This window comes from Mobula birostris, chromosome 8, assembly GCF_030028105.1.
Source record: "Mobula birostris isolate sMobBir1 chromosome 8, sMobBir1.hap1, whole genome shotgun sequence".
Taxonomy (NCBI): Eukaryota; Metazoa; Chordata; class Chondrichthyes; order Myliobatiformes; family Myliobatidae; genus Mobula; species Mobula birostris.
In genome coordinates this window covers 165,286,866-165,306,794 of record NC_092377.1, presented here as the reverse complement: position 1 = coordinate 165,306,794, position 19,929 = coordinate 165,286,866, and the positions used below count along the sequence as shown (strand labels likewise).

The 19,929-nt window shown below is 40.4% G+C and overlaps 1 protein-coding gene across 16 annotated transcripts in view; it reads right to left on the bottom strand.

Moving 5' to 3' along the window:
- LOC140201933 (myoferlin-like) overlaps positions 1 to 19,929 on the bottom strand; it is a 229,319-nt gene that overhangs the window by 189,757 nt on the left and 19,633 nt on the right. For 14 of the 16 annotated variants that reach the window (XR_011886991.1, XM_072266755.1, XM_072266762.1 and 11 more), the window contains exons 6-13: positions 17,689 to 17,834; positions 14,318 to 14,446; positions 12,725 to 12,787; positions 10,602 to 10,652; positions 7,624 to 7,654; positions 6,627 to 6,742; positions 3,292 to 3,415; positions 274 to 377 (exon numbers count right to left, since the gene is read on the bottom strand). Coding sequence is in view for 15 of the 16 variants with exons in the window: in XM_072266755.1 (XP_072122856.1) it covers positions 274 to 377; positions 3,292 to 3,415; positions 6,627 to 6,742; positions 7,624 to 7,654; positions 10,602 to 10,652; positions 12,725 to 12,787; positions 14,318 to 14,446; positions 17,689 to 17,834 (764 nt within the window). In the remaining variant the exon portion in view is untranslated. Of the gene's footprint in view, positions 1 to 273; positions 378 to 3,291; positions 3,416 to 6,626; positions 6,743 to 7,623; positions 7,655 to 10,601; positions 10,653 to 12,724; positions 12,788 to 14,317; positions 14,447 to 17,688; positions 17,835 to 19,929 lie in introns of those variants that run through there. The other 2 variants (XM_072266769.1, XM_072266770.1) reach the window with 2 other exon arrangements.

Genomic DNA, 19,929 nt, shown 5'->3' with positions numbered 1-19,929 from the left:
CCAGTTACCTCCCACAGCCCGGTTAGTAGGTTAGCTAGTCATTGTAAATTGTCCTATGATTAGTCTAGGGTTAAATAGGTGGGTTACTGAGCAGTGCAGCTCACTTGGCCAGAAGGGCCCATGTTGTGCTATATCTCTAAATAAAAATAAATAAAAATCTGAGTGCAACCATCAATGGTGTCAAACATAGGCCCTGCCTGCCTTGTGACTACCAAAATATATAAACTCCCTGCAGTATTGGATAAACCTATGAAAGGATTATCTGTTGCTTACCTTACTTCCAGCAAAGCTGACTTCAAGAAAAGAGTCAACACCATCCTTCTTGTCAGTATCCACTCTAAACACGTGCTTCAAGTTTGTCATGAGCCCTCTTGACACTGAAAATAAAAACCTAAGTATTTCAGACTACAATGTCCGCTGTGGCTTAGCCGATTCAATTCTTGACTCAGTCAGCTAGAGGTTCAAGTGCCACTCCAGAGACTTGCTCACCACAGTCAAGGACAGCAATCACAGTGCATTATTGGCAGAGCAGCATTATGAGAAATGTGGTCTCTTAAGTGAAATACGAAGCCAGGACCATTGCTGCTCTTTTATCTGCATATACGTAAATGAACCCGCAACACTATTTCATCGAGTCAGAAAACACAGCCCAGCAGGTCCGTACTAACCATCAAGTACCTGCCTACACTTATCTCATTTGATTTTCTCCACGTAGTCATCAATTCCCATCAAACTGGGGGTCATTTACATTGGCCAATTAACCCAGCTATCAAGTACCAGTATCAAACCCAGATCTCTGGTGCTGTGAGGGAGTAGCTCCACTAGCTGCACTACTCTCATTTTCTTTCTTTTTTTTAAATATTCATTTACAGGATGTGGGCTTTGCTAGCTAAGCCAGCATTTATTGCCCATCCCCAGTTGTCCTTGAGAAGGTGGTGATGAGCTGCCTTCTTGAACCGCTGCAGTCCCTGAGGTGTAGATACACCCACACTGCTGTTCGGGAGGGAATTCCATGATCTTGACCCAGCAACAATGAAGGAATGGCAATATGTTTCCAAATCAGGATGGTGGGTGACTTGGAGGGGGATTTCCAAGTGGTGGTGTCCCCAGGAATCTGCTATTCTCGTCCTTCTAGATGGCAGTGTTTGTGGGTCTTGAAGGTGCTGCCTTAGGAACTTTGCCGTGTTGTTGCAGTGCATCTTGTACATAGTACGCACCGCTGCAACTGTTCATCAATGCCAGGACCTTGTCTTATCTTTTAGTTGCATATACGTAAATGAACCCTCAACACTACTTCATCGAGTCAGAAAACATAATCCAGCAGGTCTATACAGACCATCAAGTACCTGCCTACACTTATCTCATTTGATCTCTAACTTACCTCATTACATTCGTGCCACGTTGTATGACTTTGGCAATCATGGTCTTTCTTTGACCATGACTGTTCTTGGCAAATTTTTCTACAGAAGTGGTTTGCCATTGATTTCCTCTGGGCAGTGTCTTTACAAGACGGGTGATCCCAGCCATTATCAATACTCTTCAGAGATTGTCTGCCTAGTGTCACTGGTTGCATAACTAGGACTTATGATATGCACCATCTGCTCATACAACCATCCACCGCCTGCTCCCATGGCTTCACATGACCCTGATCGGGGTGGGGGGCTAAGCAGGTGCTACACCTTGCCCAAGGGTGACCTGCAGGCTAGCAGAGGGAAGGAATGCCTTAACACCTCCTTTGATAGAGCCACGTTTCCACCCCACCACCCATCTCATTAAGATGTCAACCACAAAACCTTATCAACAAGATAATCCTTGTAACCACAGGCAGCTCTGCAGACGCTGACAACCTAAAGTAGAATATAAAAATATTTTTTTAAAAGTGCTGAAGGAACTCAGCAGGTATTGTCACATCTATGGAAAGGAATAAATCAATTCTGATGAAGTAGCAAAGCCCGAAACATTGACTTGTTTATTCCTCTCCATTGCTGTGGCCTGAGTATTAACCTATGACCATCTGGTTTTATCTTATCAGAAATAATCTCTTTGTCTCTCTTCTCCCCTCCTTACGTTACAATCCTTTCTGATGCATGTTTTCTCTCTTTCCCAGTTTGATGTGTTAACTGTTTCTTTTTCCAAGTGCTGCCCGACCTGCCGAGTATTTCCAGTACTTTTCCATTTTTATTTTAGATTTCCAGCCTGAGTGTTTTTTAATCAAATTTTCATTCCGAGCCTCTGCTTTTCTCAACCATTTGAGTTTAAATCTGTAAATGGTTTACTAACTCATAAGATGCACTTGTAGTAATTAATGATGACCCTGCTTTCCATCACCTTCATTTAAATCAATTTATAATTTGAATTATTTCTTTCAGCCAAAGCCAATCCTTCATTCCCACTTTTCTTATCTTTTCAGCTTCAATGGTGTTCAAACCTTTCCCTATGATATTTCAAGGCAAGGACAACATAGTCAGTGCTGGGGGCTATACACACTTGCTCAAGTAGTAATTTTTTTTAAAAATCACACAAATAGCCTGGTTACCCTATGGTTTATGTCCCCCACCCTGCAAAGACTGCAGAATTAGCTCATCATCAGGTGGTCTCATTGTTCTAGAAGAAGGAAAGAAACTGGCTTACTCCTACTTGGCTTCTCTACAGGGAGTCTTGATGTGCCCAGTGAAGGCAGGAGATCTAATTTTTCAAGCTCACAGGTATAACCGAGATGCAACACAGAGTGTCATAGGAAGTCATTCCTGCGTGTGGCCATCAAACTTTACAACTCCTCCCTTGGAGGGTCAGACACCCTGAGCCAATAGGCTGGTCCTGGACTTATTTCATAATTTACTGGCATAATTTACATATTACTATTTAACTATTTATGGTTCTATTACTATTTATTATTTATGGTGCAACTGTAACGAAAACCAATTTCCCCCGGGATCAATAAAGTATGACTAAGTCTAAGACTAAACATGCATCACTCCAAGTGGAGGAAGGTAGCCAGTAAAAGTGACTCCCTCCCTACACCTGAAGAACAATGGGTGAAATCAATGAGATAGGACTAGAGAAAGAAGGTTTCTAATGAGTAACATGGGATAGCAGAGGCACATGAAGGAACTTGTGGGTTGCCCCAGCACATCCTTGAGTGTGCTGATTGTTACCACAAATGATGTATTTCACAGTATGGTTCAATGTTCATGTGATAAATCTTGAATCTGAAGGACAATATTCAATCTAGGTGCAACTACAGGCTCCAAGTCAATACTGGCAAAAAAGTACCACTGATATGTGACGTACTGTGTGAAAGGTCTTCAGCTCGGTAGATCTTGACAATGAACGTGACCCAGCGGGAGAGGATACCAGCTGGCTGCAGCAGATTACTTTCCACGTCATCCTCTTCATTTGTCCCTTTCTTGTCTACCTAGTGCAGCAAACACATTTTATTTAGTAAACATACATTCACACATCTTTTACATTCAGCAATAACAACAGGAAAAGGAGATTATTGCACATACTATAGGTCACCCTTCTGTAATATTGGCTTGGCCCTTCTTCACTCCACTTCCACAACCTGATTAATGTACTGTTTCATAGCCTTCATCATCGTTTGTTCATGTTCTCTGTATTTCCAGAATCTCTTAAGCTTATTTCTCATTTTTCCAGTTTTTACAAAGGATCTTCAACCCAAATATGTGTATTCCAGACATTCTGTCTGATATACTTGAGTGTTTTTAAATTATTGTTGTAGATTTCCAGTATCTGCAGGTGTTTTGGTTTTCCCCTACCACTAAACCTCATTCTCCTGTGCTACACTACCCTGTATCATTCAGCAATGTAAAGTTCATAGATCAACAGATCAACTTGGTTCAGTCCCCCACACTGTCCCAACTTCTGAGAGTGAATGTCTATCTCGCTGGGCCTCCACATCCCAGAATCCAGCAGGGACAAGGCTACAGGCACTGTGCCAAACAAGAAATTGGCAAAACCAGGAGCAGAGCTTTGGCAGCTGCAACTGACTTTTAAAAAAAATTTTGACTTAGCTCTGATATACTTAAAAACTTTTAAAGCTGAAGTAATGTAAAGAAGCATAAGGCGTCAGAGAGCGAGGCAGAGGAGCCTAAAGACACACACTCAATATTTTAGGAACAGCTTCTTCCCTTCCACCATCAGATTTCTGAACAGGCAATGAACCTAGCCATGAACACTACTTCATTATTTTCGTTCTTGTTTTGTACCAATTACTTAATTTACTTTCTATATTTCTTATTCTATTTTTATGTATATTTGTAGCATTTTTATGTACTACACTACCATCGCCACAAAACAAATTTCACAACCCATGTCAGTGATATTAAACTTGATCCCGTTTATGATTCTGAAAAATAGTTACTCCTCCATCTTTTCAACTTTTTTTTAATCTAAGTAAAGTCAGGTGGCAGAATACACTAGTAAAGCATAAGAGCTTCTATCAGGGTAACCAGACCCATATTGTAGCATAGAGTTTAGCATAATGCTACTATATTATGGTGCCAGTGACACTGATTCAATTCCGCTGGCATCCATGAGGAATATGTACATTCTCCCCGTGAACGCATGGTTTTCCTCCAGTTTCCTCCCACATTCCAAAGACATATGGGCTAATTTGTCGCATGGTTGTGATTGAATGGCATGGGCTCAATGGAAGGACCTGTAACTGTGCTGTGTCTCTAAATAAATATTTGCTAAACCTTTTCCATCATCCTTTCTACCCTCATATCCAATAACAGATACAAGGACCTCAGAGATATCTTAGCTAATACCACCAGCAGCAATGTTCCATGTTTCTAACCCACAACAATCCATGCAGAATCTGTGAATGTATCCTGGCACCCTCCTCTTCTTGATCATCAACACTAATTCCTTTGACTTCACCTTGGAGACCCACCTCAGCCTCCCACCATCTTTTGCAGCTTCTCCACTGTCCCTGTGCTGTCAGACTATTCTTAGATCATCACAATTTCTTCCAAAGAGAGAGAGAGAGAGAAGACTGAAGTCATCGATGGCCTGACACCATCCTTGTAAACATCTCCAATTTCTTCACATATCTGAAGTTCGACTACTTTACAGTATGAAGGCAAAAGAGAAAGCAGATTCTGGAATTGGGACCAAAAATCAGAACAATGGAAGAGCTCTGCTAGTCATGCAGCATCTGTGAAAGCCAGGGATTTAAATCAATGTTTTCAGGGCTGGGCTCAAGGAATTATGCATGGATTAACACATCTTGCAAATCAGCTGTGTAATAAAAGAAAAGACACCCTGAAACAGGATCTTACAAGTTAGTCATAAACACAAGCAATTCTGCAGATGCTGGAAATGAGGAGTAATATACACATGCTGGATGAAAGCAGGTCAGGCAGCATCTATGGAGAGGAATAATCAGTCAATGTCTCAAGACGAGGCCCTTCATGAGTTACAAGCTATCTTACAAATTGGTAATTTGATCTTCCAATACAAAAGACAGGACACAAATCTAGTCAGCTCCATCTTGGGCACTAGCCTACAACGTACCCAAAACATCTTTAGGGAGCGGTGTCTCAGAAAGGCAGCATCCATTATTAAGGACCTCCAGCACCCAGGGCATGCCCTTTTCTCACTGTTACCGTCAGATAGGAGATACAGAAGCCTGAAGGCACACACTCAGCGATTCAGGAACAGCTTCTTCCCCTCTGCCATCAGATTCCTAAATGGACATTGAAGCTTCGGACACTACTTCTCTTTTTTTTAGTATACAGTATTTCTGTTTTTGCATGTCTTTAAAAATCTATTCAATATATGTAATTGATTTACTTGTTTATTTATTATTATGTTTTATTTTTAATTATTGTTATTTTTCTCTCTCTGCTAGATTATGTACTGCTGCTCTTAAGTTAACAAATTTCATGTCACATGCCGGTGATAATAAACCTGATTCTGATCCCTGCCTGATATAAATTTGCTGTAAAGAAGGATTACATACTGGGGCTGTGCCTTGTCATAGGAAATAGTAGCCCTCCAACAGATCATTTTGCAATGAAGCCTGTTAAGAGATTTATGAGGATGCCAGTTGAGGATAGGGAATGGACTTAGATAATTTTCTCAGCCACACCAATATACAGTCACTGCACTCGACAAAAGTGCAAGGAAAGAAAAGAAACCTCAACATTACACTCGTCCGGGAGTTAACAACTCAGAAAAAAAGAGAATAGGAGCAAACCTTTAAATGAGCTTTAAGCACACAAAAGAGACAGAGGCTTCTTTTTTACTTCATTTACTTCAGGATAAGCCTGAATGCAGGGGTGGGGTGGAGTTATATATGGTCAGGCAGCTTTACTGACATTTGAAATACCTTTACACTCCAGCCAATATTCAGTGCTCAATCTACTTCACTGAAATAGATTTCTGGGTTATTAGCAAAGTACTGTTTCTGAAACCGTGCAATACTTAAATTAACTGCTGCAATTCTGACAGAAAGATACAAGGACAGTGACATCACTTCAAGAGCACCTCATCAGTTATGAACCTGTTTGGGGCATGGGAATCATGAAGACTAGTCTAGTTTGAATGCTAGTATCAGGTGGAGAACAGATAACATTTTGGCTGAAAATGTGTCTCACCGGTGCTTCATCGCCCGCTGCCAAGACAATGATGCTGACTTTCAGGTAACCCTTGGACATGGAATGTGCGTCATCAACTTCGTAGAGCAGAAGCCACTTCCGTAACACTGCATGACCTGTCACAGACCATCACACAGTTACACAGAACTTACACTACAGAAATAAGTGAGTCAGCTCAGTTGGTCTATGACACTACATGTGTTGAATCCAAATTTTGCTCCGTCCTTTCTCCCTTGGGCACTTACCTGCCTTTGAAATACATCATATGATAGCAAATTGTACATTCTAACCACACACACAGGACTCATGTTCTGTCTTTTTCATTGGGAGTTCAAGTGTTGCCAGAACTCTCCATTGGATTCATCATTGATCTTATATTTCTAGACCAAAGTTCGGGGCACCCAGAGTGGAAAGATTTTTCATTCAATGAGTGGCGAGGGAATTCACATCCTGAAAAGGCAGCAGGGCAGAAACTCTTTTCACATTTACAATGTACCCAGGTGAGTAAAAAAGCATGGACCAAGGACCATGGTAAGGGGAGTTAGAGGCAAGCTTAGGTATAAATTTATAACTAAACCCAACTCAATTCTATGGGGTTATAAAACCATTTAATATCCAAAACACAGGAACCCTGGTTTCATAATCATCAAAGTTCTGCAGAAATACATCTCCACCAATCTTAATTCTGAAATTTCCTGTTGACCCTGAGTATCAGAGTTGTGTGGGGAGTTAAGACCAGATTTCTACTCCCTTTTGTGTGAAGAATTGCTTCCTGACGTCTTCCCTCAAGACCACAGATCTATTTTTAATATGGTTACTTGTTTTGGACCCACAGGGGAAATTGTTTCTCTATCCACCCTCTCAAATCCTTTACTCACGGCAAACACTTGAGTTAGATCACCCTTAATCTAACAAACTCATGAGAATACATGTCATTTTGACACCTATTAAAACTGAAAGGTTAAAGCTGATAATACAATGACAATTAATTGCATACCTGGAAAATCATAGATGGAGCCAATGTCCAACTGTAAAGGAAGGGATTAAAAATGTCAAAAAACTGAGTGTGGGATTGTTAGTGTCCGCACTTGATGTGACATTGCAATGACTGAGGGCTTATACTTGTATATAGGAACAAGAGGAGTCAGTCATTTAGTCGCTGGAATATGCTCTCTTCTTTTGATGAGATTAGATTACTATTGTCTTATTCACTTTTGTCTTATTTATCTAATCCTTGATTAATAGAAACTTATCAAATGAAACTAGCAACTAACAGTGTTTATTGTATATGGAGATCAGGGTCTAAACTTCAACCAGCTTATGACTGAATGTTTAATTTTACTCTTGGCAGGACTTGGTCGATGTTTTTGATTAAGGCTTCATTAACCAGCAGGAATATTTTCTATCAATTCCCCTGGATATAATGACTGATTATCTTGGATAAAATTATAAAAACCTAGACTTACTCACACAATGTAAAAGCATGGCCTTATTGAGATAGTTTTTAATTTAAATCCAGATAAATCAAAAATTCTGGATAGAAGCTAGTAATCAGTAACAATGAAACCAACAGTAAATGCCTCACTGGTTCACTTTAAGCAGTGTTGGCTTGTCCTTATTCATTCTTGTTTATTCTTATCCAACCTGATTTGTAAGTGACTACAGATCACAACAACTCATTCTCTATCGCCATCAACTTCTCAAGAACAATTAGGGGTGGACAAATAACATTCTTTGTCCACAACATTCCTACTTCAAGAACAAATTTTTAAATTAAACAAATTATACAAGACACTTGTTGTGAAAGCGTGTTTGCATAGTTCGTTCCAGCTAAATAGGTTAGATGCCAGTCTTGTGATATCGTGCATCTCCACTTCCTAAGGAGATTGAGGAAAGCGAGCCCCCCCCACCCCAATTTTAACTTCATTTTATAAGAGCACCATTGAGAGCATCTGACAAGTTGCATCTCCACCTGGTATGGGAGCAGTCAAGCATCGGACCAGAAATCCCTATAAAGAACTGTGAGAACACCTGAGAGGAACAAAAGCGTCTCCTTGCCATCCATCGGCAACATTTATCAGGAGCACTGCGTACATAGGGCCCTTGGTATTATTAAGGATCCCACCCATCTATCTGGCATCCTCTTTGACTTTCTACCATCAGGTGGGTGACTCCGATGCATAAAAACAAGAATGGTCAGGATGGGAAACAGTTTCTTCCCTCAGGCCATTAGGCTGCTGAACTCCCTGCCGCAACACATTCAAAGTATCATCAGTTAATCTGATCTGTAACTTACAATACTGAATTTATGCACTTTATGTAATCCATCTGTAGATTTTATCCTTACTTTCATAAATTATTATGTGGTACATAGACTAATGCTTTACACCCTAGTTCGGGGAAACATTTTCGCATTTGACAGTATACATGTGTATAGTTAAATGACAATAAACTTGACTTGATATTGAACACAAGAGATTCTGCAGATGCAGGAAATCCAGAGCAACATACATAAATGCTGGAGGAACTCAGCAGGTCAGGCAGCATCTATGGAGAGGTATAAACAGGTGACATTTCAGGTCCAGCCTGAAATGTTGACTGCTTATTCCTCTCCATCGATTTATATGCATTGCTTGTGATGTTGTAGGCCAGTTATCGGTTAAATGTCAGAATGAACTGTAGAAACTGGGACTGTTCTCAGAGAAAAAACACTGAGAGGACATTTAACAAGTCTGACCAGGGTAAGGAAAGGAAAGCAATGGTTCAAGAATAGAGGGAAGACTGGGTTAAAGAATATAAGAGGGCTATGAGCAGTTAAGATGAAGTAGTTATGAACTGATGAACTGGAGCTCACCACCTGTAGGGATGGTGTTGAGGGGGAATCAGATCAGGACTTTCAAAATTGAATCCGACAGGCACTTAAGGAAAACTAATCTGCAGGGCTCGGGGAAAAAAAAGGAAACAGAGACAAGCAAAGTGCTATATTAGACATGGGTTCAGTGAGTCAAATGGCCTCTATTAGTGTTGTAACAAGTTCACTAAATTAAAATATTAGCGAGCCAATGGAATAGGATCCAAAGTCAAAAACCAAATTGCCTGCAAGACACTGTTTATGAAGGGCGCAGGAAGACTTGTATTCTTGGTTCTGATAATCTACTGAAGCCTACAACAGAGAATTCACATTAGAAATGCTCAACTGGATAATATATGAGGAGTGATTGATAAGTTCGTGGCTTAAGGTAGAAGGAGATGCGTTATTAACTTCAAACTTTCTGCATAATCACTCAAAGTGTTGACCTGCATGTGCATGTAACAAGAGCTGTATAACTCAACTCCTTCACCCTTAAGCCACGAACTTATCGATCACCCATCTGTGGACACTTTCTGGAGGTCCAAGATCCATATGCTCCTGACCGCTGGACTAAGCGTGTAAATGTAGGAGGGGACTATGTTGAAAAATAAATGTGCTAGGTTTTCTAAAATTGACTCCTTCTACCTTAGGCCACGAACTTATCAATCACCCCTCATATATGCTTTACACCCAAAGGTTATGAGAGGCCTTAAAGAAATATATGCACTTTCTTTTTCAAGCATTCTTCCAATGTTTAGATTTTATTTCATAAAAGAAGCTGTTACCCATTTTTTCACTTTCCAATATGGAAGTTACAGCATTAATCTAACATTACTTAAAACTATTTGTCAAAGTGTGTTCAATCACAAAAAAGATAAAATCTGCAGATGCTGGAAATCAAAGCAACATACAGAAACTGCTGGAGGAACTCAGCAGGCCAGCATCTATGGAAAAGAGTACAGTCAATGTTTTAGCAGGAAAAGTATGTTACTGATTTTACACTGACTCATAAGCAATGCTTCAATGTATATTATTCTTACTGAACAATTCAAAAGCAAAATTATTTCACTAAAATTTACATTATTCCCAAAATATGAGACATCAATTGACACACAAACACTCACTTTGAAAATACCAATCATGGAATCAGATCGAAGTGAATGCGAATTTAACACCTTTAAAAATAAGGAGAGGCTCATGAGGATAAAGGTAACAACAAACATTATCTCAGACTGTTCCCAGTATTTACCACGGTACCAGATATGCAAAACAAAATCAAAATATCGCACACACAATTCAACATAAGAAAAAATGTTGGCATGTAATTGTTTTCCCATTTGATTACACAAGGGATGAAGACCAAATATGCTGGAGAGAAGGTCATAATTCAAATGGGTTTCTTAATTTTAAAAGTTCTGCATCTTTTTTCCTGTATTCCACAGTGGAGGAAATATTTTCTTTCCATCTGTTTATTTTTACCCTTTCCATCATCTTTATACATGTTGATTAAACCACTATAGGATTTGCTTTCTTCCCTCTCCTTTCTTCCATTTTTTTTGATTTCATCTGTCATCCATTTATTCTTTGTGCTTTTTTCTTTTTCAGGAATCACTGACTTTGCTGATTCTACCAAGGCATCTTTTAGAGAATTAAATTTCATTTCTACATGATTGCTATCATCTTCAACAGATTCTATTTCTAAACTTTGAAATCTATTCCTTACTTCAATTGTAAATTTTTGTCTTAAGTTTTCTTCTTTAATTAATTGCAAGTAGTCAAGGGATTGTTCAGGTATTTGCTGCTTTAATTTTTTAAGTTTTACTTTCACATGACATACGACTGGGTTATGGTCACTATTACACAGTCTGCACCTGCATATGTTTTGCATTGAGTCACTGAGTTTCTAAATCTTTGGTTTATAGTAATAAATTCAATTTGATTTCTAGTGTTATCACCTGGACTTTTCCAGGTCCACAAGTGTCTTGGATGGTTTTTAAAGTAGGTATTCATAATGACCTGATTATTCACCTTGCACCATTCTACACATTTCTCACCTCTTTCATTTCTTTCCCCAGTCCAAATTTTCCTATGGTATTTCCATCAGTACCTTGTCCTACTTTAGCATTTAGATCTCCCATGACAATAACAATATCCTGAGATTTGCATCCATTCTTTGCTTGTTCAAGCTCTTCATAGAATTTATCTATATCTTCATTTGTTCCATCTGTTGTTGGTGCATATACCTGCATAATTGCTAAATCAAATGGTTGTCCTCTGAATCTAACAAGGAGCATTCTTTCTGATATCACCCAATGTCCTAAAACACTTTTCGCCATGTTTTCATCTACAAGAATTCCTACTCCATTAGTATGGGATGTTCCACAAGAATAAACTAGCGTTTTATTTCTAATCTGACATGTTCCAGCACCTATCCAATGAACTTCACTAATTCCCAGAATGTTAATCTTCAGTCTTTCCATTTCATTTATCACATTGTCCAATCTTCCTGCTTGATATAGGGTTCTTACATTCCAAGTGGCAGTAATTTTCTTTTGTGTTACTTTAATTTTATGAGCTGCAGCTTGATGACAGTCGGGGATCCCCTGCTGGCCAGAATCAACCCTACCGAGCAAAACATCTTCAGAGTTGTCTTGAAGATCCTCTTGACGCTGTTGTTGTGTGATACATTTTGAGAGTTTGACCATGGTTTTCTTAGCAAATTGCAACAGTGGTTTGCTATTGCCTACCATTGGGGGAACTAAAGAAATCCCCATTTCTCTTCCCAAATGTTCATCCACCTATACTATAGCCGTTGACATTTGAGGTTGTAGCTCATCGGCCTTCTCCATCATAAGTTCAGTTACTGAACCTGCCAGATCTGCCGTTGGCCTTCGCTCGTATCCTGAGCAGGCACCCTTGCAGGTGCTACTGTTCCGGGTCAGAGCGGACCTGGGAGCAATGAATGACTAAGGGGAAACTCCACTTTCCACAAAGCTCTGAAAGTCCCCAATCAGAGCCTCATCACCGGTTGTAGTTTACAGTCATACCCAGGACTGTTCACGACATATGCTGGTGATATTAAGCCTGATTCTCAAATGCCAATTTCTGAGTAAATTTAACATACTTTTCAGAACTGGCAGACAGTTTTCAAAATCAACATTGGCAGCAGGAGTGACTATCTCATGAAATACTTTCAGCTGTGATTTGCAAACAGTTCAAATTTGTTGTTAGCTTTGGGTTAACCTACCTGAATGTGTATCGAAGTATTGAAGACTTCAGAAGGTGTTTTATGAAAATTCTGAAAGAAAATCTGTGCAAAATAAAATATCGCATTGGATTAGGTACTATCCTGAAGAACAAGAAAACCAAAGCAGGTTTCACTTCACTCCTTAAACATAATCAATCAAAACCATAAGACAGGAGCAGAATCAGGCCATTCAGCCCATCAAATCTGCTCCCGTCATTCCATTATGATTGATTTATAAGCCTCTCAACCCCATTTTCCTGCCTCCTCCTCGTAACCTTTGATGCCTTTACTAATCAAGAACGCATCAACCTTCGCTTTAAGTATACCCAATGACTTTGCTTCCACAGCCGTCTGTGGCAATGAATTCCACAGAATCACAATTCAAAGTATAAAGATGGATTATCCATGGTTTGCTGTTTTATGTAACCCATGCCCCCAACCTCCAAGCCGTATAACATATTTTTCATGTTCTTTTTGCAAGGACTCTGAAGGCAATCTGGACAGCAAACACAGAGGAATGGACTAAATTCTACTTTCAAACATAGCCAATCCCACTCTCATGGGGAGGGAACGTTGACTCAGACCATGAGAGGCCTGCGTCGGGCATTTTCATGCCTTTGAAGGCGCAGATTGGACGTGTGTGCAGGGCGCCACTCCTCGCACAGATACTAGAGCAATGTGTGGTTAAATGCCTTGCTCAAGGACACAAACACACTGCCACAGCTGAGGCTCAAACTAGCGACCTTCAGATCACTAGACGAATGCCTTAACCACTTGGCCACGTGCCCACTCTCATGAACTGCATACAAACATCCACATTCTTGAATTCCCATGGCCATATTCTCTCACATGCCTCATAAACACTCTCATTATCCAAAATAAACTTGCGCATAGCCACATCCTTAACCCAACCATGTGCATTTACCTCCATTCAACACACACACAAAATCCACTCACTCACCTACTCCCAAAGTTCAAAGTTATACATCCAAAATCAATGGCATCTTGTTTCTTTTCACATTTTTAACATATAAAATCCCTTTGTCTATTCAGACAATACATAAGATTATGACTAATTTTTATCTCATGCTGGTTTACAAAGACTTTTACCTCTACAAATGAATAACTATAACCAGTAATAAGATATATCAATCATTATCAAATTTCAAATAAAGTACTGTGTTCATGTTCTTTCACAAAAAAGTTCCAGATTTCACACACAAGAAATTCTGCAAATGCTGGAAATCTTGAGCACTACACACAAGATGCTGGAAGAACTCAGTCAGGCAGCATCTCGGGAAGAGAATGAACCGTTGATGTTTCATCCAAGACACTTCATTTGTACTAGATTTCCAATATGTTTTATGAAGAAATGCTTCCTGGCATAAATCAATGGTCTGGCTCAAATTCTGAGCTTATTGTACATCTTATAAGATCTTCAACCACCCCCCCCACCCCCAGCACCATTTCCTATGTTAACTCAATGCTTTTTCTCTCCTATAACTCAATGCCTTAATCACTGTAAAAATTTTCTGCTGGATGTTCCAGGATGACCCTGTAGTACAACCCCCATTCTTGCATTATTCCCTTTACCTCATCAAAGACTGGATTGTTCCCACGTCTGATTCTGGTTCGAAAAGTCGAGTCTCCCATGTACACCTTCACAACAGGTCTGATATTGAGACCTTGGAGATGCCTGCCTTCGATAATCCGGATTCGAACCTAATCATGAGGATTTCATGTAATTATAGAAACTTGCAGCACATCATTACCGTGTTAATTACCATGTCTGTGGTATTTTACCACAGATCACTGCTTCTTTTCTAACCCTATAAATGTATCATCCTCAAGCATATGCCAAAACTTTTCTGCAATTATTTATGGAATCAGCTTCCTCCACCATCTGAAACTCAAAATATTTTTCATCAACTTCCCTTTAGATTATGGGGAGAAGCAGGAGAAGGGGACAGAGAGAAAATAAATCAGCCATCATGGAATAGCAGAGCTGATTTGATGGGCCAACTAGCCCAATTCTGTTTCTGTGTCTTATGGTTTAAGGCAAACAGGCTGAGATGAAGGAGGGTGAGAGAAAACTCGTGGATTTTAATTAATTCGGTTAACAACTTGTTAAATGTATTTACTTTTTCCTCTTGTAGCTGGGATTTACTGGTCTACGGGCCACAGTTTCTACTTTCAGCAAATGAACTATGGCATCAGCTAACCATAGTTTGGATTGTACCTGCTGTTCCATTGACTCCTCAGTCCCCAGAAGTGTACACCAGACATTAGAGGAAATGGATTTTGACAGAGGTAGGGCAGCATTTCAGTTTTACTTCTAGGATTAGATTAGATTAAATTATGAGGACACTCAGTCCTCGTTCATTGTCATTTAGAAATGCATGCATTAAAAAAATGATACAATGTTCCTCCAGAAAGATATCACAGAAACACAGGACAAACCAAGACTAAAACTGACAAAACCACTTAATTATAACATATAGTTACAACAGTGCAAAGCAATACCATAATTTGATAAGGAGCAGACCATGGACATGGTAAAAAAAAGTCTCAAGTCTCGATAGCCCCATCATCTCACACAGACAGTAGAAGGGAGAAACTCTCCCTGCCATGAACCTCCAAGCGCTGCAAACTTGCCGATGCATTGGAAGCACCTGACCGCAGCCGACCCTGAGTCCGTTCGAAAACTTCGAGCCTCCGACCAGCCCTCTGACACTGAGCACCAAGCACCATCCTCTGCTGAGCGCTTCTACCCCACCCCGGCCGCCGAGCAACAAGCAAAGCCGAGGACTCGGGGCCTTCTCCTCTGGAGATTCTGGACCACACAGTAGCAGCAGTGAAGCAGGCATTTCAGAAGTTTCACCAGATGTTCCTCCATGCTCTCAAGTCTGTCTCCATCAAATCAGGATTGTGCACGGCACCCTACTTGACAAATAACAGACATCACCACCAGAGTGGCTGCTGCGAGCTGCACCGCGCCGCCATCTTCTCCAATACTTTCACTGGTTATTGACCCATTCACCAGGGAGGAGCGAGGCAAAATCAAACCTCTCATCAATTTGGAAATTTCATGTCCCATTCTAACTTGTTGTAACCAACTACTTTTCAGACAGTAAACATCTTGGGAAACTCACACTTGACTTTCCTCCAGGCCTTTACGTCCTTCCTGTGGTGCACTCTCAGCAATATTCCTACTAAAGTGAAGCGGACAGAGCTATAATACTGCACTACACTGAAGGGATGTTTGAGGAGATGTACTTTTGGAGGACTAATTTGCAAAGTTAGTTCAAGGTAAAGAACATGATTTTGTAAAGTGAGGATGAGCAGAGAATATGGTATCCACTTACATATATCCTGAAGTCATTTTCTCTTATTTTCTTGACATAGAAAGACAGAAGACAGTATTCAACAGAGATTCTATGGCAGCTCTCTAAGAAATTGTATCGAACAATTTATTTCCCTGTAACCTAGTCTCTCTAACATGCCAATCAGTTCACACTGAATTCTCCTACTACATACACTACACAAGAAGTGTATGGTTGTTCACTTTCGTAGAAGGAATAAAGGCACAGGCTATTTTCTAAAGAGGGAGAAAATTCAAAAACCAGAGGTGCAAAAGGACTTGGGAGCCCTCATGCAGGATTTCCTAATAGTTAACTTCAAGGTTGAGTCGGTGGTAAGGGAGGCAAATGCAATGTTAACACTTATTTTGAAAGGTCTAGAATATAAAAGCAAGAATGTAATGTTGAGGCATTAGTCAGAGTTCACTTGGAGTATTACGAGCAGTTTTGGACCCCTTATCTGAGAAACGATGTGCTGGCATTGAAGAGGGTCCAGAGGCAGTTCACGAGAACGTTCCAGGAATGAAAGCATTAATGCATATATGTGGAGCATTTGATGGCCTTGGGCCTGTACTCACTGGAGTTTAGAAGAAAGGTGGACAGGTATGGGGAGGGAACTCACTGAAACCCAGCAAATATTGAAAGGCCCTATAGAGTGGATGTGGAGAGGATGTTTTTTATAATGGGAGAATCTAGCATCAGAATGGAAGGATGTCCATTCAGAACAGAGATGAGGAATTTCTTAAGCCAGAGGGTGGTAAATCTGTGGAATTAATTGCTAAAGATGGCTGTGGAGGTCATGTCACTGGGTATACTTAAAACAGCGGTTGATAGGTCCTTGATTAATCAGGGCATCAAATGTCATGGGGCAAAGACAGGGGAATGGAGTTGAGAGGGTTAATATACTGGCTATGATGGAATGGCGGAGCAGATTTGATGAGCCAAATGGCCTAATACCACTCCTGTTTCTTATGATCTTTTAAGTAATTTATAGTAACCAATTATCCTACCAACTTGCACAGCTCTTGAGATGTGGGAGGAATTCATAGAGTCCATGGGAGAAACCCATATGATCAAAGGAAAAATGTACAAATTCTATACAGAGAGTACTTGAGGTCGAGATCAGGCTGCTGATGTAATTGAGCAAATTAGGAATCAACCTCATCATTGTTCAGAATGGCAGGAGATCACTTTGGAAACGCCTACAACTGCCACAAGCCTATCTCGGTCTCCACTTCAGCAAGACAAGAAAAGGCTGAGTTCTGCCCACAGGCTAGTGTTGGATACACAGGAAAACAGGATTGTGTTGGAATTCAGTGATAAAGGATGGAACATAAACATTGGGGTGCACTGGTTAATTCAAACATATTACCCTCACTGTAAGGTACAGTATTCTATAGTTAATAGTTGAGCTATAATACATATAATTCAGTTGTTAATCTCTCCATAATCAATAACCTAGCTAAATCAGTCAAGAAAACTACTTTGATCAAATAGAACAGACCAAATAATCCCCAATTGAAAGCAGAGTCATTGCAACTCAGCAAGTGTGTATGAGTGAGTCACTTACAAGGATACAACTTGTAGGCAGAATGTCCCCTTTACCTGGAAATCTTCTGGTTTATTTGAGTTCCTAGTGAACCTTGAAGTCCCTTTGACTGCACCTTGTTCTAGAGGCAAAGATTGAGGTCTTGCTGCAGGCTCCTGTACCCCAGTGATGTTTGTTACAGATGGTGGCTGCTCAGTTTTGCCTAAAAGGAAAAAGCACATCACTCACTCGTGCATGCACTCACAGTAAAGCTGCATGTCCTGTTGAATACGTACTCAGCTGCAGAATGCACAAAGACATCTCATGCCTCCACACATACCTTTACAGACACAGCAGCCACACATTGCAATTACCCCATCACAGACACACTCCCACAGAAAAACATCAGCATTTCCACTCAAATGCATGGAATTATAGATCTATACAGTTCAAGATTGGGTTCTTTTGACCATGTTGAGCTTACCAAACTATCTAACTTCTCTCATTTGTCTGCATTAGATCTGTATCTTTCTATGCCTTGCCTATTGAAGTGCTTGTCTAAATGTCTCCTAAAGCTAGTGATAACTAATTCCAACACCTTCATTAAAGTATTTTTCAAATATCAATAACAATCTGTTAAAAGAACTTACTTTACTTTATTGTCAGCAAACAATTGATACTAGAACGTACAATCATCACAGCGATATTTGATTCTGCGCTTCCCGCTCCCTGGAGTACAAATCGATAGTAAATATTAAAAATTTAAATTATAAATCATAAATAGAAAGTAGAAAAGGGAAAGGAAGGTAGTGCAAAAAAACCAAGAGGCAGGTCTGGATATTTGGGAAGTACAGCCCAGATCCAGCCACAGGTCGATAGTCATTCGGGCATGCCACCTTGCTCTTCTATTGTTGCCTTCTTAGAACATGAGGGGATCTTAGACTGAAGCAAGGAGCAGTTGAAGATGTCAGCAAACACTCCAGCTAGCTCGCTTGCACAGGCCCGAAGAACCCGTCCCAGGACGCCATCTGGGCCCGTCGCCAGGAAGGCCCTTCTAACGTCCTCCTCAGTGACGATGAATCTCGATGCCACCAGGTCCGGTTCATCCAATATAAAAGAGTTAAGATGGTGCCAAATGGCTGCCTCTTCGAGCTCATCTGCAAAAAACAGCTTAATTTTTCTATTTAGTGTCTTCTTTTCCTTTTCAAGGTGGTTGGGGTTCTATGGAAGTTCTGATCTGCAGGTGATACTCAAACTGTGTTGCTTTGTTTTACGGCCGATGAATTCCCATTCCTGGAACTCATCAGCCGATTGTTTTCCGACATTCACTGGGCACGGCTTGGAAGATGGCGCCTCTGAGCTGTGGCCCTGTGGGTGACCAATTTCAGGCCAGTGTTGCCAAATGAGGCATCGCGGGAGATGGAACACGAGGATTTTGTTGTGGCAGACTGTAATATCATAACAGGGACTGTCAGTCTCCCCATTTGCCTTGAAAAATCGGTGATATATCTCTGTGCCTTGTTAATGAAAGAGAGGGCCTCTGGCATATTGAACTGTTGGGTAAACATCAGTTTTTGTTGACTGCAAGTCATGGGCTCTCTTCGGGTGCTTAGCTGTTGCCTGGTGGGTGGTGAGCGCTGATGCTTTTGCTGAAACAGGTGGTGGGGGAAGGGGAAGTTGATGCATCGATGCTTGCTGCTGCTTGGGTGAAGGGAGGGGAATTTGGGGTTCTAAAGTTTTTCTGTTGTTTATTCTTTTGGAGTTCTTTTGTATTTTGTGGATGTCTGCAAAGGCAAGTATTTCAGGTTGTATACATTCTCTGATAATAAATAGAACCACTTGAAACCATTTATATATAAAGCAAGGGTAGATCAGTTCTTGATGAGTAAGGATGTCAAAGGTAATGGGGAGAAGGCAGGTGAACGGAGTTGAGAGAGAAAATAAATAAGTCATGTTTAAATGACAGAGTAAACTAGACCAGTATATTCTCTACCACTAACATAAGCAAGGCTCGCCGGCTTGTAATTATCTGGCTTATCCATGCTGTCCTTCTTAAATAACAGAACATTAGCTATCCCCTAGTCTTCTACATCTCATCAATGGCTAACAAAGATGCAAAAATCTCCATCATGGCCCCTGCTATCTTTTCCCTTGTTTTCCACAGCAACCGGAGATAAATCCAAATGACCAGATGAGATCTATTAACCCTCATGTCTCCCATGACACCGTCTACCACCTTCCCCACAGCTTTTAAAGCTCATTTTTTGTCTTCTTTGTAGTTCTAACAAAGGCTCTTCAATCTGAAATGTTGACTCTGT